The sequence below is a fragment of the Spermophilus citellus genome (assembly GCF_964194105.1).
Source record: "Spermophilus citellus genome assembly, chromosome: 12".
Classification (NCBI taxonomy): Eukaryota; Metazoa; Chordata; class Mammalia; order Rodentia; family Sciuridae; genus Spermophilus; species Spermophilus citellus.
The window spans coordinates 58,088,686-58,108,700 of NC_138198.1; the positions used below are offsets into that span (position 1 = coordinate 58,088,686).

The 20,015-nt window shown below is 52.1% G+C and overlaps 1 protein-coding gene across 1 annotated transcript in view; it reads right to left on the bottom strand.

The window, feature by feature from the left end:
• Positions 1–20,015, bottom strand: part of LOC308632044 (piezo-type mechanosensitive ion channel component 2-like) — a gene marked incomplete at both ends in the record, with an annotated part of 215,161 nt that overhangs the window by 18,831 nt on the left and 176,315 nt on the right. Inside the window, 12 exon segments of the mRNA XM_081263701.1 lie at positions 1,385–1,539; positions 1,543–1,544; positions 3,003–3,099; positions 5,894–6,137; positions 10,295–10,460; positions 11,396–11,497; positions 11,584–11,749; positions 11,753–11,788; positions 12,524–12,724; positions 14,177–14,302; positions 14,585–14,761; positions 17,880–18,040. Coding sequence (XP_081119827.1) covers positions 1,385–1,539; positions 1,543–1,544; positions 3,003–3,099; positions 5,894–6,137; positions 10,295–10,460; positions 11,396–11,497; positions 11,584–11,749; positions 11,753–11,788; positions 12,524–12,724; positions 14,177–14,302; positions 14,585–14,761; positions 17,880–18,040 — 1,633 coding nt within the window.

Consider the following 20,015-nt stretch of genomic DNA (forward strand, 5'->3'; position numbering starts at 1 on the left):
AGGTGGTGCGGGACACAGGCTGCTGGGAGAAAGTGCGGCTTCCTACATTTCTTTTCCTACAAGGCAGACAGTCAGGTGGCAAAGGCCAGGGTTGCTGCATGTGTATGGACTTTTGAAATCAATGTTTTATTTCTCCTGAAGGGAAAGGAAACAAGGCTCCAGGGAAATGGGTGGCACAGACACAGACACAGGAGCTTAAGCCATATGCGAATGGTCAATGAGGGTGATTTCACATTCCACAGCCTGATGTCTGCTGGATGGTGAGCACCAAGGATCCCATGGGATCTGGGGAGGGTCAGCACCTGTGAGATGAGCCCAGCAGTAGGGTCACACAGGAGCACTGACCCTCCTGCCAGGATGGCTTGCAGGCCCTTCCTAGTGCTCCGCCCAGTCTGCTTCCCGAGCCTGTAGATCAGGGGCAACACTTGCAAGAGAAGAAATGGTGGCATGCAAATCCTGCCAGCAGCCCAGAGAAGAAAATCAGTGGGCAGGAAGAGACCAGTGGGAAGGAGGGGGCCAGAAGGACACCTCAGAGGACTCAGAACAAGCGAGGCTACTGGGCTACACTGTTCCCTTGCAGCTGTGGAAGGAATCCACACTCTTCTCCACGATGGCTGTTAATTTCCCTTCCCACCAACAGGGCACCGGGTCCCTTCTCGCCCACCCTCCCTGGCATTTATGTTTTGAGGAGAGCTATTCTGAGTGGCTGGGGTGACCCACACTGGGGTTCTGATCGACATTTCCCTGATGGTACTCTTGCTGAGAGGAGCCTCATGCACTCCCTGGCCACTTGTATCTTCTTTCTTTCTCTGTTTTAAGGTGCTGGGACCACCCCATCCCCACCCAGGGCCCGTGCACAACAGGCACATGCTCACCACTGAGCTGTACTCTCAGCCCCCATTTGCATATTTTCTTTAAAAAAAAAATGCCTATTTAGATCAGTTGTCTATTTTGTGAGATTTTTGTTGTTGTTTTTAAGCTTTTTGAATTCCTTCTCCACTAACGATCTGCTACATCATAGATGATAGTCATGGTTTTCTCTGCTTTCGAGAGTTTCTTCTTAAAGAAGTAGGGAGGGGAAAGACGGAGGCTCAGAACCAGCACTGGCCCTGCCTCAGGGAGGGTGTGTGGCAGGCTTCAGTCAGCCCAGGCCCCTCTGAGCTTCTGCAGGGCCCAAGTCCTGGGAAGTGTCACTCTCATCAGACTCCATGTTTCTATACCATGTAGGTGGGTCTTAATGGCCTGGGCTAGATTTTCCTTGCTTTCCTGGAGAGGATGTCTCAGTTTGTGTGGTTTCTCCGAGCAGGCTCAGACAGAAAGCAGGTGGGTGGTACTCAGCACACTTTCTAGGAGAGCAGCCACGTGCTTCCATGGCCGGACCCACCTGGAAGCCAGGATCTGGGAAGCTTTGATGTTGGCCACGACGTGCAGGAAGTAGTAGCTCATGAACACGCGTCTCTGCAGCAAGAGGAAGGCAAAGCAGATGCTGTCCCAGATGATCCCGGCCTCCCCGCTGGGCAGTCTGCAGGAGGCGTCATCCTAGGCTGTGTGACAAGAGGAAAACCCAATGGAGCCGACTTCCCTCCCACAGTCACCCTGTGGCCTGCCTGAGTGCAGGGATCACAGAGGCCCAAGAGCAGCGTTCCCAGGCGCTACTTACAGATGACCCATTACAAATGACGCACACACTTCAAATCTAGCATCAGCATGAACTCATTGGGCTATGACACAGGGTCTCTTGACCTTCGGCAGAGAGGCCCCTGTGCCCCTTAGGGACCCCCAACGAGGGCCATGGGGAGTAATGTGCAGTGACAGAGGAAACTCTTTGTTCAACAAAACACAGCTGTCCTACCACAGGCTCTGTGGGGTGACGCCATGCCAAGGGACACGGATGGTCTTTAAAGGAGGTGGAGTGAGCAGCCCCCTGGATCCTCAGTCAAAGGCCATCCCTCGTGGTACTCAACTGCAAAGTGCAGCCTGAGCCACCAGCCACGGTGCAGGAGGCTTGGATACAAGCGGCCCCCATCCTGGCCCACAGAAGACCCCCATGTTGTCATGGTCTGAGCTTGATCAATATAGATTATAAATTATAGAGTATAGGTTATGGAATATTAATGAGTAGGATAATAGGAATATGTGATAAGTGTTATAGAATAAATAATGTTAAGCTGTTTCTAAGATGCTACAGATTGTTTTTCTGTACTTCATATGCCCACAAATGTGCTTGAATCCAGGATGCTGTCTGTTTTGCTCTGCTGACTGCTTTCTTAGCCCTGGCATCCTCTTGCTTGCCTGCACCTATGTTTTTGAGGATGTGGTTTTTCCCCTTATAAACCCCACAGAACTCGGACCCGATACTGGTCCTAGCAAAGACAATTCGGGTCCTGCAGGGAGTAGTCCCAGCTGACTAAATAGAAGACCTTCTAATTTGGACAAAATTCAGACTGAGAGTGTTTCCTGAATGTTTAGCCCACAACCATGTGACACAGCCCTGGGCTCTGTTGCAAGGGGCAGGGTGGTGGGGACAGCATGTCCCTTAGTCCGTGTGTAGGTCTAGTTCCAGAAATCCCAGGGCTCTCCCAATGGTTTGAATTTACAGATCCCTGAACTTCTTGAGGAGAGAAAGTTCTAGAAGTCTCATCACCTTGAGACCCCTGAGTCTAACCAGAGCAACTCCACTTTTGGGTGGGCCCTGGAGTCCTTCCCTATCGTAGGTAGCTCAGAGGAGTCCAGGGAGTCACAACAGCACTGCACCCAATCTCCAGACCTGCTGGGTGGGCAGTGTCTAGGAAGTGACCCAAGGTGCCTGGAGCGAAGGCACCTCATGCCATGGCCCGCAGGTCCACAGCACGCTCCCTTTCCATTGCTTCCACCCGGGGCACCATCGACCTCCACCTTGGACTCTTCTCTTTGTGTGCTTGGGCCCAGTTTCTAAGTCAGAGCAGTCCTGCTCCACGTCCCTCCTTTCTGACATCCACTACACATGTGCCTCTTGTACTTACGCATGGTGTAGCCCTTGACGGTGCAGGCCAGGCTGAAGGCCTGGATCAACCAGCAACTCTTCTTAACCAACGTTCCAATGTATCCACACGCGCCTATCTGAAAAACAGACAGAGGCAGGGTCTGAAACTGCACCCTGAAAACAAGCTGGGGTCTTGTGATCCCAACAGGTGCAAAAACTCACAAGGGCCTGGTGCCAGAGATCAAGATGGCACACGTGGGACCCAATCTCAGACACCACGCGACCCTGCACTGGCAGCTCCTGGAGCCCTGGAAGTCCCCAGGCAAATCAGACCCACGCACACAGCCAGGGTCTTCGGAGCAGCGCTGCTGCACGTGGAAGCACCTCTTGTCGAGAGGAAACCTGGGCTGTGGGGGGAATAAGCCAAGCCCCATTATTGTGGATGGGTGCACTCTGGGCCCCTGTTTTGATTCTGTGTTCCCAGGAGCCATCCCAGACACAGCTGCAGGAACAGGCCATCCACCCTCACCCACAGGAGCTGCAGCCAAGGACCCCACCAGGTGGACAGAAATCATTGCAATGACAGAAATGCTCCTTACTGAACTCGAGCTGACCTCCTCCTTGACACCACCTCCTAGACAGTATAGCCCACAACTGTGCACACAGTGTCACACATGTCAGGTGTCCTATGTGATCCTGGGAGGACTTAGCAGGGGTGTGTGGACACACTGCACCATTGTGTAGACGGAACCTGAACAGCTGAGGACTTCTATACCTACTGGTGGCTCTGACCCAATCCCAAGGGGTACCAAGGAATGAGAGTGTGTGATCTGAGACATTGGGCGGTTCTCTGGGTGAAGAAATCTTTTTGTTGATTGTTGGGACATGGTAGTCTCGTAATAATGGATTTCTTGTTACAGGTGTGCTGTGCTCAATCCTGAGGACGGTGGGGAGGTTCAGCCAACACCCTAGGTGTGGCTGAGCTGTGTGTCCTGGGGATATGGGAGCGGGAGAATACTGGGATTTCTATGGGATGCTCAGCCCTGAGAACGACTTCCCACCATCTTCCAAACTACGCTGCCCACTCCAGGCAGGGGATGCCCTTCCCCTTTGTAACTCCACCCCAATCCATTGTCTGAGTCTCAGAGGTTGAAATGGCATTGCCTCCCCCTGACTCCCAAGCAAGATATTAGGCTTTCTTTAGTTTTTGCCTTATTTTCCTCCAAGGTTATAACCACATTGTTAACAATTGTATTATTATTATTTGTAGATCCTTCTTTCCTTCCAGAATGTGAGCTTCTTGAGAGTCAAATAAGAGCATTATTTATCTCCAATTCCTTAAGATATAACATAGTGCTCAGGAAAGAACAGGTCTGCAACACAGGTTTACAGAATGAAGAAGAATGAATGAATGGATGGATAGAGGACAGATGGGTGGATGGAAGGACAGACGCCGTATCCACACATTTTCCAGGCATAGCTATGAGATCACACTCCAGTGGTGGATCCCTCTCCATGGAGTGGCTTCAGGATGGGACGGACTTGTCTAGTCTGGTCTATGCTCTGCAGTGACTCACTGTGCTACTCCAAGCATGAGTCCATGCTAGTGGGGAAAGGCGTTGACTTAAAGGCACTTTCACCCTCAACTAGAGAATTCATCTTTCAACAAATGGTAGGCAAAATATATCATTCAAATATTCATTACCCACAGACTAGGCTTTCCCAGCTCTGAAACACAGCAAAACACCCATGGAAAAAAAAATAATCCAACAGCCTTCACAGATCAGTGCTGTGGTGAACTGAGCCCTAAGCAGCTAGCAGGGAAGAAGGGTGGAGTCCCTCCGCCAGTGCCCTTCGTCTGCTCCACCAGGCACAGCCGAGAGGAGCAGGCACGACCTGATGTGGAGGCTGGCGGGAGAGGCAGAAACTGCTTCAGCCCTTGAAGGTTTGCTGGTTAACTTCCTACAGCACTGAGTAACTTAAATAGCGTCCTTGTGGCCTAAAAGATGGATTTCTGGCATCACTAGCAGACAGTGTGAGCCATCTGTCACGTTAGGAGAACAGTTTGGCCCAAAGGACCACAGCTACGTAACAGCAGAGCAAGCGGGTGCTGTTCCTCGGTCCGTCCGCATGGTTCAGCCAAGCCCTAATCGGATATCGACACTCAGAGGCTGCCCTAGGCTGCACTCTCTCCCAGGTCTCTCCATTTCTGGCACGTGGGATTTCTTGCATCCTGTCTCCATTCCACCTTATTCCCCACGCCACACAGAGAATTATGCTCATTTCATTTTACTTTACACCTCTACAGTTCTTTGCGAGTAAGAGTTGTATTTTTGTGAATATGATATGACTGAAAAACTTCAACAAACTGGGCATGGTGGTGCACTCCTGTAATTGCAGGGACTCAGGAGGCTGAGGCAGGAGGATTGCAAGTTTGAGGTCAGCCTCTGAAACTTAGTGGGACCCTAACTTAGTGAGAACCTGCCTCAAAATAAAATAAAAGGAGAAGAGAAAGAGCGGGGAATGGAACTCAGAGGTAGAGCAGCCCTGGGTTTAATCCCTAGTACCACAAACACCAAAACCAATTCTCAGCTTCCTGTGGAGCCACCAAAGGCCCCTTCAAGCACATACTGTGAGTGATAAGATGGTTCCTCAGAAGGGATGGGACTTAAGTTAATAAAACACATTCTAGAATTTTTCCAGTGAATACAACCCTTTCACCACGTGACCTTGAAACTGTGGAAAAGAGCAAAATGTGTTCTGCTGAATTTGGCAAAGCACAGTCATAATGGTCCTGGGGATCCTGAATTGGCAGCATCTTGTTTGGGGTTTTTGAGAGCTGTATGAGAGGCTCAGGGCTCCTGATAACCACCGAGTGCTGATCCACTCTCACGTGGAAGCCGCATCTGTGCTGTGTTGGGAGGCACTTACCGACAGTATATTCTTCATGGTGATCACAAAAACATTGTAGGCGATCAGCCAGTCCCAGTAGCGCAGGATGCTCTTGATGGGTTTCAGTAGCAAATCGCCCCCAAAGAGCAGGAAGTAGAAACAGGCCACCAGGTAACCCATACAAAATATGCTGATCCTGGTTGTCCCAGTAATGAAGATGATCGTCAGCACGAACCAGAAGAGGTAGCTGAAGATGATGACCTTGGACATGTCCAAGTAGGATCTGGAAAGAACCAAAGGACACGGGGCAACAGGAGAGCAGAACAGCACAGAACGGGGAGTTTCTGTTTGAAGAAGGGAAAGAACTCAGCTCCATGGGTTGCCCACGAGAGCCGTTTCAGAGCACGCCAGCGGCTCTGGCTCCACCTTTCCTTCTCCTGGGGGCACTGTCCTGCAATCAGCGCCACCATAACTGCACGTGCTACCACCATCATCCTGTGGGTCACGTTTCTCACACACAGCCACATTCTCGGCCTACCACTTGGTGTTCAAAATGCCTCTGATTTTCCATGGAAGGGATGGATCATGGTATGGCAACAGAAATTGTAACACAGATACCAAATCAATTCTAAAACTTAGCATTTCTTGCTAGAATATCCTGGCTGGCAGGAAACAAATGAACATGCATTCCTTTTCCTGAGCTAGAAATCAGCAGAAGAAACAAACCCATAAACATACGAAGATTTTACTAGAAATGAAAAGGTCTCCATAGAGACGGGGACTAGTTCTGACACAGACACTGCCAGATGGGACCCTGGGCTTTTTAGCACTCTGCCTTTGGACATCCCGGGCTGAGTCAGGGTTCCTTTTGGGGGCCTATCCCTCCACAATGGCCCTCTTGATTTAAGGGGAGACAAGATTCGTGCCTCGGTCTTCTTGTGACAATAGCCGCTGCCAGAGTCATAGCTGACAGGAACACTCCTTGCAGGCTGAGGCCACCCATGATTGTTTGGTCACAGCTTTCGGTGTTGGGTGGTTTTGCTTTGGATGCGTCTCTACCCAGATTTGGGGAGAAGCAAAGCAAAACGAGTTCTGGATTAGTTCTTTGATTAACGGGTTGTTATTTTGCAGGGTGTCAATAAACCATCTCTTATTAAAACATGAACTGTACTTGACCTGTCCAGTGTTACTAGGGAAGGAGCATTTTTTTTCAGATGAACTTTTAGCCTTTATGTTTTGCAGAGTAAAACACTTAAAATGTTTTTGTGAATTTTTTTTTAATCTAAAATATATTTTGGGCTGGGGATGTGGCTCAAGCGGTAGCGCGCTCGCCTGGCATGCGTGCGGCCCGGGTTCGATCCTCGGCACCACATACCAACAAGGATGTTGTGTCCGCCGAGAACTAAGAAATAAATATTAAAAATCCTCTCTCTCTCTCCTCTCTCTCTTCTCTCACTCTCTCTTTAAAAAAAAATAAAATAAAATAAAATATATTTCACCCCCCTTGACTTTCTAAGCAAAGGAGAGCAGATAACAAGCCAGTGTTTCTCAGTGAGCCAGGACCTCTGGGGTGGAGTCAGTGACACATGGAGCTCCCAGTCCCTTCTGAAGCCCATATGGGGGACTTCCCTGGACCTGGGATGGGGCACTCTAAGTGCACGTGGGGCTGTGCGGGGCATTCAGTACTCCTGCTGGCCTTCACAGGTCCATCCCTGGCCAGGAGCCTCCCGGTGTCACAATGCAGAGCTGGTGGAGAAAATGTGGGAAACATCAGCAGATGAGGATCCTCCAGGTCCTAGAGAGAACTGATTTGAGTCCTGGTGACAGGTGGCAGGGTCCAGAGGGTGTTCCCTGTCAGAGCCCAGAGAGAGGAAGTGTGGAGCCACTCAAACCTAAGGGCGGGCTGGAGGAGGGCTGCACCCCTTACATCACCACCTGCTCAGGGCTTTCCACATGGCCACCTGCTATTGGGCCCCTTACGTCACTACCACGGGACATGACTGCTCACTTCCCACCATAGGGGTGTGTGCCTGTCACTTTCTGGTATTCCTAACTGATAAACAGATCTAAAAACTTGAAACAATCTAATTTTCAAAATAAGATTCAGCCTTAAAAACCAGTGATGAGTAGAGGCTTCTGCCTGGGTTGGTCTTTAGGAGTGGCTCTGCTGTGCTAAAGTACTTACTCCCTTTGTGCTGGGTGGGAAGGGTGTGTGCTGGGGCCATCTTTCTCTCACATCACAGAGAAGAGGCGAGACTGGGAACCCTGCCTGAGACCAGTGTTCGTACGGCACATCACTCAGAAAGACCATCTTCAAGCCTATTTGCTTATGGGTATTTACTCAGTGTGCACTGAGCTTCTGACAGAGCCAGAGTATGCTCGGTGCGGGGCTGGACTGACGGGCCAGATCCTTGTGCTCTGGTCCCTGTGCCTCAGCTCTACCTGGCGGTCTTCTCATCTGCAAATGGGATGATAACACCTGCACACAGGTGGCCTTTGGGAGGCAATGGCTCCACACACGTAAAGCACCTGGAACAGAGCCTGGCTCTTTGAAAGCACAGGATAACTCTTAAAGTGACCCTATCCCTCATAGTGCCAAAGCCATTGGGTGGGATGGGCACAAGAGTGAACAGGTGAGAAGGGGACTCACCCCTCAGAAGGGGGCAGAGTGGGCTCTTGGGGTAACAGCACCAGGTTAGAGGGCGGTCGCGCTGTTTAAACAGGACTCTCCTGGCCGTGACTGCAGGAGCCCCTCCCCGGTCCCCTCACGGAAGGAGCCAGCCGCCACCCTGTGAGACTCCAAGGCCAGGCAGTTGGTCCACAGCCTCTCACCAGCTGTGCTGGCTCCTGGGTGGCTCTGAGCCCTCAAGGGTGGAAAGAGCTGGGTGTGGAGGCTGAGTCAGCGTGCCTTCAAGAAGGGGAGGCCAGGGGAGGCCAGGCAGGGCCGAAGGGACCAGGGAGAAGCAAAGCCAGCAACACAGCCCGGGAGACAACCGGCTCTCAAGACCAGGTCCAGGTGTCGCTGATGGGGAAGATGGTGGAGGTCAGCCAAGGTGCTGTGGAGCAGAGGACAGGGATGGGAGGGAGGAGGGCACAGTTGGGGGGCACTGGACCGAGGACTTTGTGCATTCATGAGTATTGCAAGTGGGCCCCACAGTCAGGGTGGCCAATGCGGGCCCCACCGTCACATGTGACTAAAATGCACTAGTTAAATAAGTCACACCCACCTTACAACAGGCTCTAACCGAAGCCCAGGCCGAGACACAGAGCGAGAGTGAGGACAGCAGCAGCACAGGCGGCTCTAGACTCTCACTCCTCAGGGCCCAGAACACACGGGAGGTGAGGGAGCAGAGGCACAGGGACGGGGGAGGGCGGAGGGTGAGCAGGGATGTGGACAAGGAGGAGGGACAGAGGATGAGCAGACAGAACAGGGACGGGGAGGAGGGACAGGGATGAGGAAGGGGGCAAGATGATGGCAATGAGGAAGGGGAGCGAAGATGAGGAGGAGGGACGAAGGATATAGGAGGTACGAAAATGGAGAGGAGGGAGGGATATGAGGAGGAGGGACAGGTGAGGATGAGTGATGGGCCACAGGGAGGAGGGAGGGAGGATGGGGAGGGAGGGGGATGAAAGGGGACGGGGATAGGGAAGGGATGGGGGATGAGGGGGGATGGGGAGGGGATGGGTGATAAGGGGGGATGAAGGGGGATGGAGGATGGGGGGAGATGGGTGATGAGGGGGGATGGGGAATGAGGGGGGATGGAGGATGAGGGGGGATGGAGGATGGGGGGATGGAGGATGAGGAGGGGATAAAGGTGAGGGGGGATGGGGAGAGGAGATGAGGAGGATGGAGGATGAGGAAAATGTGGGATGAGGGGGGATGGGGAATGAGAGGGATGGGGAATGAGGAGGAGGGATGAGAAATGAGGGGACAAGGAGGAGGAGATGGGGAAGGAGGAGGAGATGGGGAATGAGGAAGGGATGGGGGATGAGGAGGGGGATAGGAGATGAGGAGGGGATGGGGGATGGAGGGGGATGGGGATGAGGAGGAGGGGTGGGGATGAGGGGGCATGGGGAGAGGAAGGTGATGGGGATGAGGAGGGGGATGAGGAGGAGGGGTGGGGATGAGGAAGAGGGATGGGATGAGGAGGGGTGGCAGAGGATGCTGGGGAGTTGGGGTGAGGGTCTGGAGGTGGGGAGGTTTTTCTGGAGAGCTGCTACAGGGTATGATTGACATGAGTCGGCTTCGTATGATGAGGAGGAAAGTGGAGGCCACAGAAGGAGGCCAGTACTGATGGGAGCCTCAGTGTGGAGGCTCCCAGTCATAGCTTTGGAGTCTGTAGTTCAGCAGATCTCCTTCCCAGCCCAGCAGAGGGAGGAGGGGAGAGTGGGCCTCAGGAGGTGCCCAGGGTGGAGCTGCTGGGTGGTGCGCAGCCTCACCTGCAGTGGATGAAGTCTGGCACGGGGTTGCGCTGGCTGAAGGAGGCCGCATCCAGGTTCATGCATATCTCCACGTTGTCCCCGGCCATGATCCGCACAGCAGCTTTATTCTCATCCTCAAAGATCTGCCGCTGCAGGGAGGCGCACAGGAGCATCATGAAGTCGTCTGCAGGACAAGGGCGACACTGGCACCTGCTCTCTTCTGGGCTCCCTCGGGCAGCACAGTCACCCCCGAGTGAGCTGGGCCCCAAAGCGCTCAGTAAAAGCCATCCTGGACCCCAAGGCCAGGCCAAGAGCATCTGCAGCATGGGGAGCTGTGTGAGGGCAGGCCCATAGGGCTCCCCTGGCGGTCTGGGTTTCGCCTGCACGGTGGCCAGTGAGGGTGCTGGGCTAGGGAGTGTCCTTCCTGGCCTGGGTCTCCGCCCATGTCCAGGCAGCTGGAGCTGTTGCCCTGCTGACCTCCTCACCTGTTGTGGATGCAGACATCCTGTTCTATTTGACCTTGTCCTCTCTCTACATTTGTAACCCAAGGCCATTCCCAGCCAGGCACCAGAGAGAAGGGGAAGGCAGAGAGCGTGTGGGCAGAGGGGATGTGAGCCAGGCAGGCTGCAGCCTTGCTGAGGCCCTCATTTTAAACCTGATTATGTGAGGAGCCACTCCCTGCCATCCCGGGTGGCGCGGCGTCTCTAGCCCTGGGCTCACCAGCCCATGAGATGGCCCTGACAAGGTACCCAGCGACGCCAAGTCTGGGAGGTAGATATCCTCCTCATCGTCACAGCCCTGCTCTATTTGGGTCTGTCTGTGGTGGCAGCTGGGAACCCTTCCCGGCCCCAGGCTCCCTCCCTGATCTGTCTTGTGAAAGGCGGGCGTGCAGGTGTGTGAGGGTGTCTGGGGGTGAGAGGACTCGAGTGAACACAGAACCTCCAATGTTGACTTGTTAATTCTGCAAACGCAACAGAGCAAGGAAGAGCCATTCCTGACTGGTGATAGGGTTATAAGGTCCAGCGGAAGACCAGCGGTCCTGGGGCACCCTGCGAGGACTGAGGAGCCAATGTAAACCCAGCTACTGATGTCTCAGGGCCCTGAGGCATAAGCACTCACAGACGAGAAACACTGGGTTCGGCCGCACGATGAAATCCGGGAAGTACAGCCACTTGATGATGTTGTCGTTGAAGTCGGCGCCCTTGAACCTCCATGGGTAATCTGCAGGAAGGGCCACAGCCAGAATCAGTCTCTTGCACTGGTCTGTGTTGCGGCTTGGGCGAGAGCCACCGGGGGAGTGCCCTCACCTCGGCAGGGGGCAGGCGGGATGCCAATGCAGATGAAGTACTGGAAGGTGATGATGCAGGCCAGGAAGCAGCAGTACTTGGGCCAGACCTCCGCGATGGCCTTTCTTCTGCGTCGGTACAGGACAGCAATGAGCCAGCAGGCGTGAATCATGGCATAGAAATCCATTCACTGGCCGATCACGTTCACTGACATTAGGAAACAGGTCTGCGTAAGGGTGACAAGAGGTGAAAACACATGGGGTTTGCAGGGAAGGGAGCCACACCTGTGCAGCCTGGATGGCCCCCGCATGGGTCCCCACATCTTGCTCTTTTGAAAGCCTTTTAGCCTGAAGGCAGATCCACAGGTTAACTCCAAAGGAGCACCTGACTGAGTCACTGTCATGAGACCCACTTCAAACTGGAGAGGACGCAGGCAGACAGCGGTAATGACTTCATGATACAGCACCCCTGCAAATTCATCCTATTAAATAAAGGGCAGGATCTACCAGCACAACTTCAGGTTAAAACAGCTCCCTGGAGCTGCAGGTTATACTCTGAATGCTCGAAAGCAAAGATGGTTGAGAATATTTTACTCTTTACAAGTAACTAATGTGAGGGCTAGACTGTGACTTAATGGTGGAGCCCTTGCCCAGAACATACAGGTCCTGGGTTCTAACCCCAGCACAAAGCTGGCGGGAGAAGAACTAATAAGACAGTGGATGTTCATGCACCCAGATGGCTCTTGAGATCCCGAGAGGCCAAGTGCCTGGCTGCAGAGTAAGGGGCACTGGTCCCCAGACTTGGGAAATGCCACTGCGTCAATAGCAGCACTCTCTGTGGACCCCGAGGAGTCAGTCTGCATGGGCTGGAGTGTGGAATAGCCCCAGTGGCCAACTGGCCTGAGATGGCTATTTATATGTTTGTGTAAAGAGAAATAAAACACATTGGCAAGAAAACTCACCTCCAGGCCAAACTTGTAGAAGAAGTAGTTTATGAAATATTTGGCACAGTTAATAAGTCCATCATCCAGATGCATTCTTGTGATGTCATGAAAGATAGTTTTGGACACAGGGGCAGTAAGGTTGTTTCGACCCCGATAGTACTCCTGATGGCGGTAAATGGTAACTTCGAAGGCCAGAATGGCCAACATCAGGAGGTTATTCTACGAAGAATAAGCAAGAACATACAGCTGTTTGCCAAGGGCTTTATGAGTTTCAGTTTGAGCTATTCCTATAATGTCACTGTTCTTGATTCTTAATGTCTAAAGCACAGTGTTTTATAAAACCCCACCTTTATGACATCCTACTGCACTCAAGGCTCTGTCTTATTTACTGTGGTGTTGTCTCCATTATGGAAATGGGGCTAATCTCCATGGCAACAGGACTCAGAATCTCTGGAGGCGAGACAGTGGCTGTGCTCCTAATCCTGGAGAAGCACTCCACACCGGGGGTACCTGGCCCCGGGGGGTTGCTGGCAACCAGAGGGGCCAACGGTGCAGACACATCCTGGGAAACACACTGCGCCAGCCCCAGGGGACACCTTTACCACCTCTGACGTCTGGCCAGAGTAGGCAGTGAATTGAGAAGCATGCTCACAACGGAGCAGTAGTGTGAACACAACAGGAGTGGTGAGAAGAGCCCACGTGGGTCTCCACACTGCTCTAACCACCCTTTTCAAGTATCGATTTGTCTTATCTTTTTTACAGCCACTGGGGGCTGAGACCATTCCCAAAGGTATCTACTGTATTAGGAAAACTCGCAGCTACTCACAGAAGACAGAGGTCTAGGGCCTTTGAGGTCCAGACATGGAGCAGAAAGGTCTTACTTCTAAGGGCTCTGTCCATGCAATACAGACAGGACTGCTTAGATTATCCACCAAGGTAAAATGTGAAGCATGGAAGGTATAATGTTTTCATCTCTTTGCAACTGAAGTTCTTTTTTTGCAAAGGTAATGCTTTATTCCTTCTAAATGTAGTAAATGGTCTTTATTAAAAATCACAGGGAAACATCTGGGAATGGTGGCACATGCCTATAATCCCAGTGGCTTGGGAGACTGAAGCAGGAGGATCAAAAGTTCAAAGCCAGCCTCAGCAACTGAGTGAGACCCAGTCTCAAAATAAAAAGGTCTAGGGATATGGCACAGAGGTTGAGCACCCTAGGTTCAATTCCTGGTAAATAATAATTATTATAAGGAGAAACATAATTTAGACAGCAAAAGTTTCTTGTAAAATAACATCTCCTTCTCAGAAATTATCACTATTGACAATTTGATATATTGCATCCCATATTTTTCTTTGCACAGTGTTTTAAGACTTGCTTTTTAAAAATTGGACAGCGTATTTTGGACATGTTTCAGTTCTGAGAACCCAGTGACCTTGCTCTTGGAATGTGACAAGGCACTTGGTGAATGTATGCGGCACACTGTATTCCGTCAAGCTCAGACTGCTGGCCAGCTTCTCTTTGGTGCAATAATGATCTGTCACAGGAATTTGTTGCAAGCATGATTCCAAATGCCACATGAGAAGAGGAGGTTATATCTAATGGAATACTAACGGTCTCAAGGGGAAGGATTCCAAACTGTGCTGAGCTCCTAGTAGGAACAAAAGTGCCCTTACCCTCAGGTAGACAAGCAAGGGAGAAGACTTCCTCAGGCCAACCCACTCAGTGGGGTCAATAGGCGCACTGTAGAGGAGGGACTTGTTCAGGTCCTGCAGGGGTATGTTGGTTTGGTTTTCATTGGGCTGAAAAGAATAAAAATGGAGTGAAAAATGGCTCTCCAGATTGGGTGAGTTCAGGTGTCCTCCTTCAGCTTGGACCAAAGGGACAGGGGTGGGATAGGGAGGGAAAGGCCCAGTGTGAGGGGGAGGTCCCCACTGGAGGGAGGCAGAGGTCCAGCACAGAGGGCAGGACAGACAGGGCCTGGATGGGGTGACTCACAGGCTGGATAGAATGAGCATGTGACAGCTAGCCCTCCAACCGCCTTGCTTCCCTGAAGGGCAGTGGGACCCCTCCCCCTGGCTCACCAAGGAGCAGTTAACAGAGAAGCTCTCGGGCTTGATGGTTTGCAGCTGGTACAGCATCTTGCAGACGATGATCACACAGGTCCAGACGGTGCAGATGCTGGAAGCCACATGGCGGAGCTTGGCGTAAGGCAGAGCGAAAGCCCAAGAAATCAAAAACACATAGTTGAACAGAGACACCTGCAGACATGGAATCAGAAATGGAGACAGGAACACACAACATGACGTGACATCCACAAGCACAATGACCCGACCTCTCACCTGCAAGGGGGGTTGAGGTCTGAGCACGTGCAAGGCATTGCCTCTGTGCTGGGCACTCGGGGAGTGAGTGAGCCCAGGGCCCAAGGACACTGTGTCTTCTGTGGAAGACAGACGCGGAACAAGGTGATGCCAGTGTAGGGCAATGATGGCTGAGCTGAAGATGTGAACAGGCTCCTGCCTGAGGCGTCCTGGCTCCAGGGTGGAGATGCGGGAATCCCCGAGTCAGGCTGTGAAGCTGAGGACGAGTGGAGGAGCATGGTGGGGCAGGTAACCACAGACAACCGGGAGCTGGGAGTCAGCAGTGTGAGATGCAGTGAGCGTGGGGAGGATGAGGGGCCGCCATGAGCCAAGGGTTGGGGATCCTTTCAGAACTGTGTAATGGCACGTGGCCCATCCTGCAGGAAACAGCCACACCACTCCCTGGAGGGCATCACTCTGGGGAATCTGAAGCTCATCCGGCATCTTACTTAGAGAAATGTAAGTGAGGGATGGAGGGCACATGATGGGCATTAGACAAGAGGCCAGAGACCAGCTCTCCTGCTGCTGCGGTCACCCCTGCTGCTGCGGTCACCCAGGAGGAAAGGGACCATGGAATCATGATGGGAAATAGAGTTAACTGGGTGTGATGGTTGGTGGCAGGGTGGTGGTGGGCTGGGGGGCTTCAGGGAAGGGAGTGTGAAAGAAGACTCCTGGGTTCTTCTCGGGAGCCCACATGATGACAGGAAGTGCTAAAAGTGGGTCAGTGTTGGGGAGGACATGAGTTCCACGTGAACACGCGGACCTTGGGACGACAGCGAGTTTACCCCTCAGAGCGTCGTCCCCACTTTTAGCAACTCTCCGTGAACAGCACAGGAGCATCGCCATCTTATTCATCCACGGGCCACACGCATCTATGCTGGATGTCATTCAAATAACGTGCTGGGATGCTTCATGTCATTAGGTGACAACGGCAGCATGCATACCGCTGGTAAAGCAAACATGCTCAAAGTGCTGAGCTCTATGAGCTGGGGAGGGCAGTCTACCTAGTTGGCTGACAAAACCATAAAGTGACACGTGAAGACTACATCACGGTGTTGATGATTCTGCATGTTGTCCCCAGCTATTCTTATACTTTCCACTGTCCAAGGCCAGGGGCCTCTCTGGGTACTCAGAGCAAAAGTACTGGACTAGGAAGGGGTGCCTTACAGAATTCATTGAGGAGGAAAGAAATTGTCCTGTGGAAGTGCTCTGTAAACCATGAAGTGCTCATAACATACTAAATACAACATCAAAGTATTTTGATTAGCTAACTGACCCCCCCCTCCCTTAGTGGTCAGCAAGGGCCCTGTCAATTTGGATGTTAAAAAGCAAATCCTATTAGAGATATCTATTAAAGATAGACACAGGGCCCCCAGGCACAGGAGAGTGTGGCTCACACAACACTGGGAAATGAAGTCTCTTTGCTATTTCTTTGAATATGCACTGGAGGCATTGAGGATAAAACAGGACAAACGATTTACACAGAACTTTTGATATTCTGATGATGGGTAAACAGAAGAAGGGATCTTAACAAATCCTACCCAGGTTCAAGGTTAAGCTTCCCATGGAGCTTCCTGCCCTGGAGAAGCACAGGAAGCAGTGGGAAGTCCATATGGAGCTGGGGCAGTGCAGCTTGCTGAGGCCCTGCCAGGCTGGCCGGGCGATACAGGAGCACAGGCAGAGGCAGCTAACCCAGGTGGGGAAATGGCCCTGGAGGAGTCGGGCCCCTACTGGGAAGCGTAAGCAGGTGTGGGCAGAGGGGTCCCAGGTACAGGGCCCCCCAGGCGCAGGAGAGTGTGGCTGGCACAATCCGGAAGAACCAAGTGGCTCTCTGCCAGGGAAGTGAGACCCGAAGCCTTCCAGCAGGTGTCCTGGGGTACCCGGAAGGGCAATGTTGAAGTGGCCCAGGCCCGAGGGCAGGGGACATGACCAGGCGACGGTAAGGATGGGAGTGAGCCATGCCAAGGTCTGGCACAGAGCACTGTCAGGGTGCTAGTCACGCTCTGGGAAGACCATCTGGCTGCAGGATGGGAGGCCCACGGGATGCAAAAAAGGGAGAGGGAAGCAGAAATTGGCTGGAGTTCCTGAAGGAGGAATGAGGTTCAGGGTGAACTCGGTTTCAGGGACATTCACAGAAGGGGCTTCGGGGGCACAAAAAGCAAGCCGCATCCAGCTGCCCTATGGGCATGAGAGTCTGGAGTCCAGGGAGAGTGCTGAGCTGAGACAGGGACTGGAGGGGCGTGGTCTGCAGCTGGCAGCTGGCCCAGGAGCACACAGGAAGTTCTGGGTCAGACCCCACAGCTCAGATCAAGTCTCACCCTTAGTGACCTGCACATGACCACCAGTGTTGTGGTCATCGGTTTTCCCTGTGGTTTAGCTTTTCAAGGATTATAAGTGGAGGTCCCTGACTTAATTTTTAGAGGACAAATTGAATTCTAACCAACTTAAAAATACTCCAGGGAAATTAGAAGTATGCAAAAAGTACTTGTTGAATAAATGCAAGGAGAGCCAGTTTGTCCACCGTCAATAGGAAATGACTGTCGGTGGAACAGTGACTCTTCTTTACAGACACCAAACGGAGGGCAGGAGAAGTGTGCAGTTGGAAAGTGCAACTCGTCTCCAAAAATGCAACAACCAACAAGGTGTGCTCTATGAAGGATTTTACTTCAGAACCAATAACATGAGCCCAAATGTTATCATTTTCCTCAGAGAGAACTGAGGGAAGCAGAGTCCCACATGCAGAAGAGCAGCCCACTCTCACACTCGGCAACAAAAAAACAGGCGAAAACAAGCAGCCCTGGCACTGTGACCAGTCAACTGGAAACTAAGCCCGGCCCTTCTCTCTGTGGCTTCCCCCTCCTCAGGGCCACTGAGTGGATTGCTCTGCATGTCAAAGGCATCCTTTCAGAGCCAGATCCCTAATGTAGTGGACACCCGTTAAAAATATGGTGGACAGCTGGACAAGGAATGTGAGACCCCTGTGACTGTTTGATGAGACACTCCAGCAACGTTCACTTACCTCTTTCACAGAAACCCAGATGATGTAGGAGGACACAATCTTGATGATGTGCAGCTCCAGGATCCACCACGTGAACACCTGCAGCTTGTGAAAGTGCTCCAGGGACTTCAAGAAGAGCACCGTGAGGCGGTCGATCACCAGGTGCCACTTGTTCCGCAGGTCTGCAGGACAGAGCAAGGCGGCCTTTGTTATTAACCAAGGGTATCTGTGATCTCCAGATGAGGACAAGGAGCTGTGAAGTCACCACAGGGGATGAGTTCTAAGAACAGCCAAGTGTGGAGCAAGGGTGGTCCACGAGCCCCCAGGCATGTTGACCACACAGATGTCCTAACCTAGGATTCTAGGGGTGATGCTGCCTTATCCACCTTCTAACTAAGTGGGTGTAGAGAAGAATTTTGACCTTATTTACTCTCTCTCTGTGTCTCTCTTGGGTACTGGGGATTGAACCCAGCCTCAACCACAGAGCCACATCCCCAGCCCTTCTTATATTTCCTTTAGACACAGGGTCTCGATTAGTTGCACAGGGCCTCACTAAGTTGCTGAGGCTGTCCTTGAACTCATGACCCTCCTGCCTTAGCCTCCCGAGTCGCTGAGATTACAATCATTCACCACTGTACCTGGCAGCCTTATTTACTCTTAAGGTTAAGATGTAAACTGAGGATATGAGGTGACCTGAGCTACCTGTAAGTTACAGTTTTGTTTTGTCAAAATGGTGCTCCCATAAGCAACATATAAATGAGCGGATAAAACCGTCCATTCTCCCTGGAAGAACAGGTCAGAGGTCTGCCCCAGCAGGACCAGCCGCTCCTCACCAGAAGGAACAGCAAACCCAGGCTCAGGACCAGCCGCTCCACAGTTTGGCAGTAATCCTGTGCTGTGATCAGCCAGATCAGTCATTGCGTTCTTGCCGGCTGTGCACAACCCAGGGGTCCTGCTGCTGTCTGGAGGACTGTACTGAAAGCCACCACAGGACTGTCTTGTATTGTCACATTTATATCACCCATTACGTCATAATTTTTGTATGAAGGCCACAGTCCAGGCAGAGGATGGGCCCTTACCTGGCACAGGGAGTTGGGACGGTGTCTGTCCTGGGACAGTTAAGTGAGGTTTCATCCCTGTGGAACATGCTTAATGTACAGAGTAACTTACAGATGGTGTTCAGTAGGGAGGTCTGAGTAGTAAGTGGACATGACCTGGAGGAGTGGACAGCATGGACATGAGGGTGTGGAGGCACAAAGCAAGTTCGACTTTTGGTGAGATCCATCAGTAAAGCTCAATCCCAGCTTGGAGCACCCTAATAAGGCCTGGGTGGGTCCTCAGGCCTCCTCTGGAGGAACTGGGATTTCCCTCTGCACTAAGGCTGTGTGTGGCTCAGGACATGGCTCAAGAAAGGACTGAGCTTCTCTGGTCCTCACTGTGGCTGTGCTGAGTGGGGAAGGGGACCAGCTTTTGGAGGCCACTTACTTTTGAGAGGGATCTTCTTTCTCATGCTGCTTATTTATTTATGATGGTACCAGGGATTGAGCCCAGGGGTGCTGCACTTCTGGGCTACATTCCCAGCTCTTCATATTTTTTATTTAGAGCTAGTCTTGCCAAGTTGCTGAGGCTGGCCTTGAACTTGCAACCTCCTGCCTCAGTCTCCTGACTTGCTGATATTACAGGTGTGCGCCACAATGCCTGTTCCTTGTTCTAGTTTTAAATTTTCTACTTTTGTAAAGCAGAGTTGACCAGCAAGGACAAAAGCAATATTCTGCTGTCCTGTGCCAGCACAGCACACCACCCTCAAAGCTCGGTGCTCTGGGGTCCCCCGCGCTCTCTGGGCACTGCTGCACAGGCCGAACTCTCAACCTTGTATGTTTCTGTGGGAAAACATTTTCTGAGCCCATGGCCATTCGATTCTCACCATCCCCAGTTAAAACAGCGTTTCAAGTCTAGGACAAAAAGCAGGGACAGAGGGAGGACTCCAGAGTAATGAAGGTGGCGGACGCACCTCTGGGGGTGGGCTTGTGAGTGGGTGTTTCTCACCTTCTCTGTCCCTCGTGTCTTCAGCACGACAGCAGAACTAGAAACACATTCTTAATGGGAATCCTCGGAATGATTTCCCTGGGGACGTGTCTGCAAAGGCCATGTCCAGGA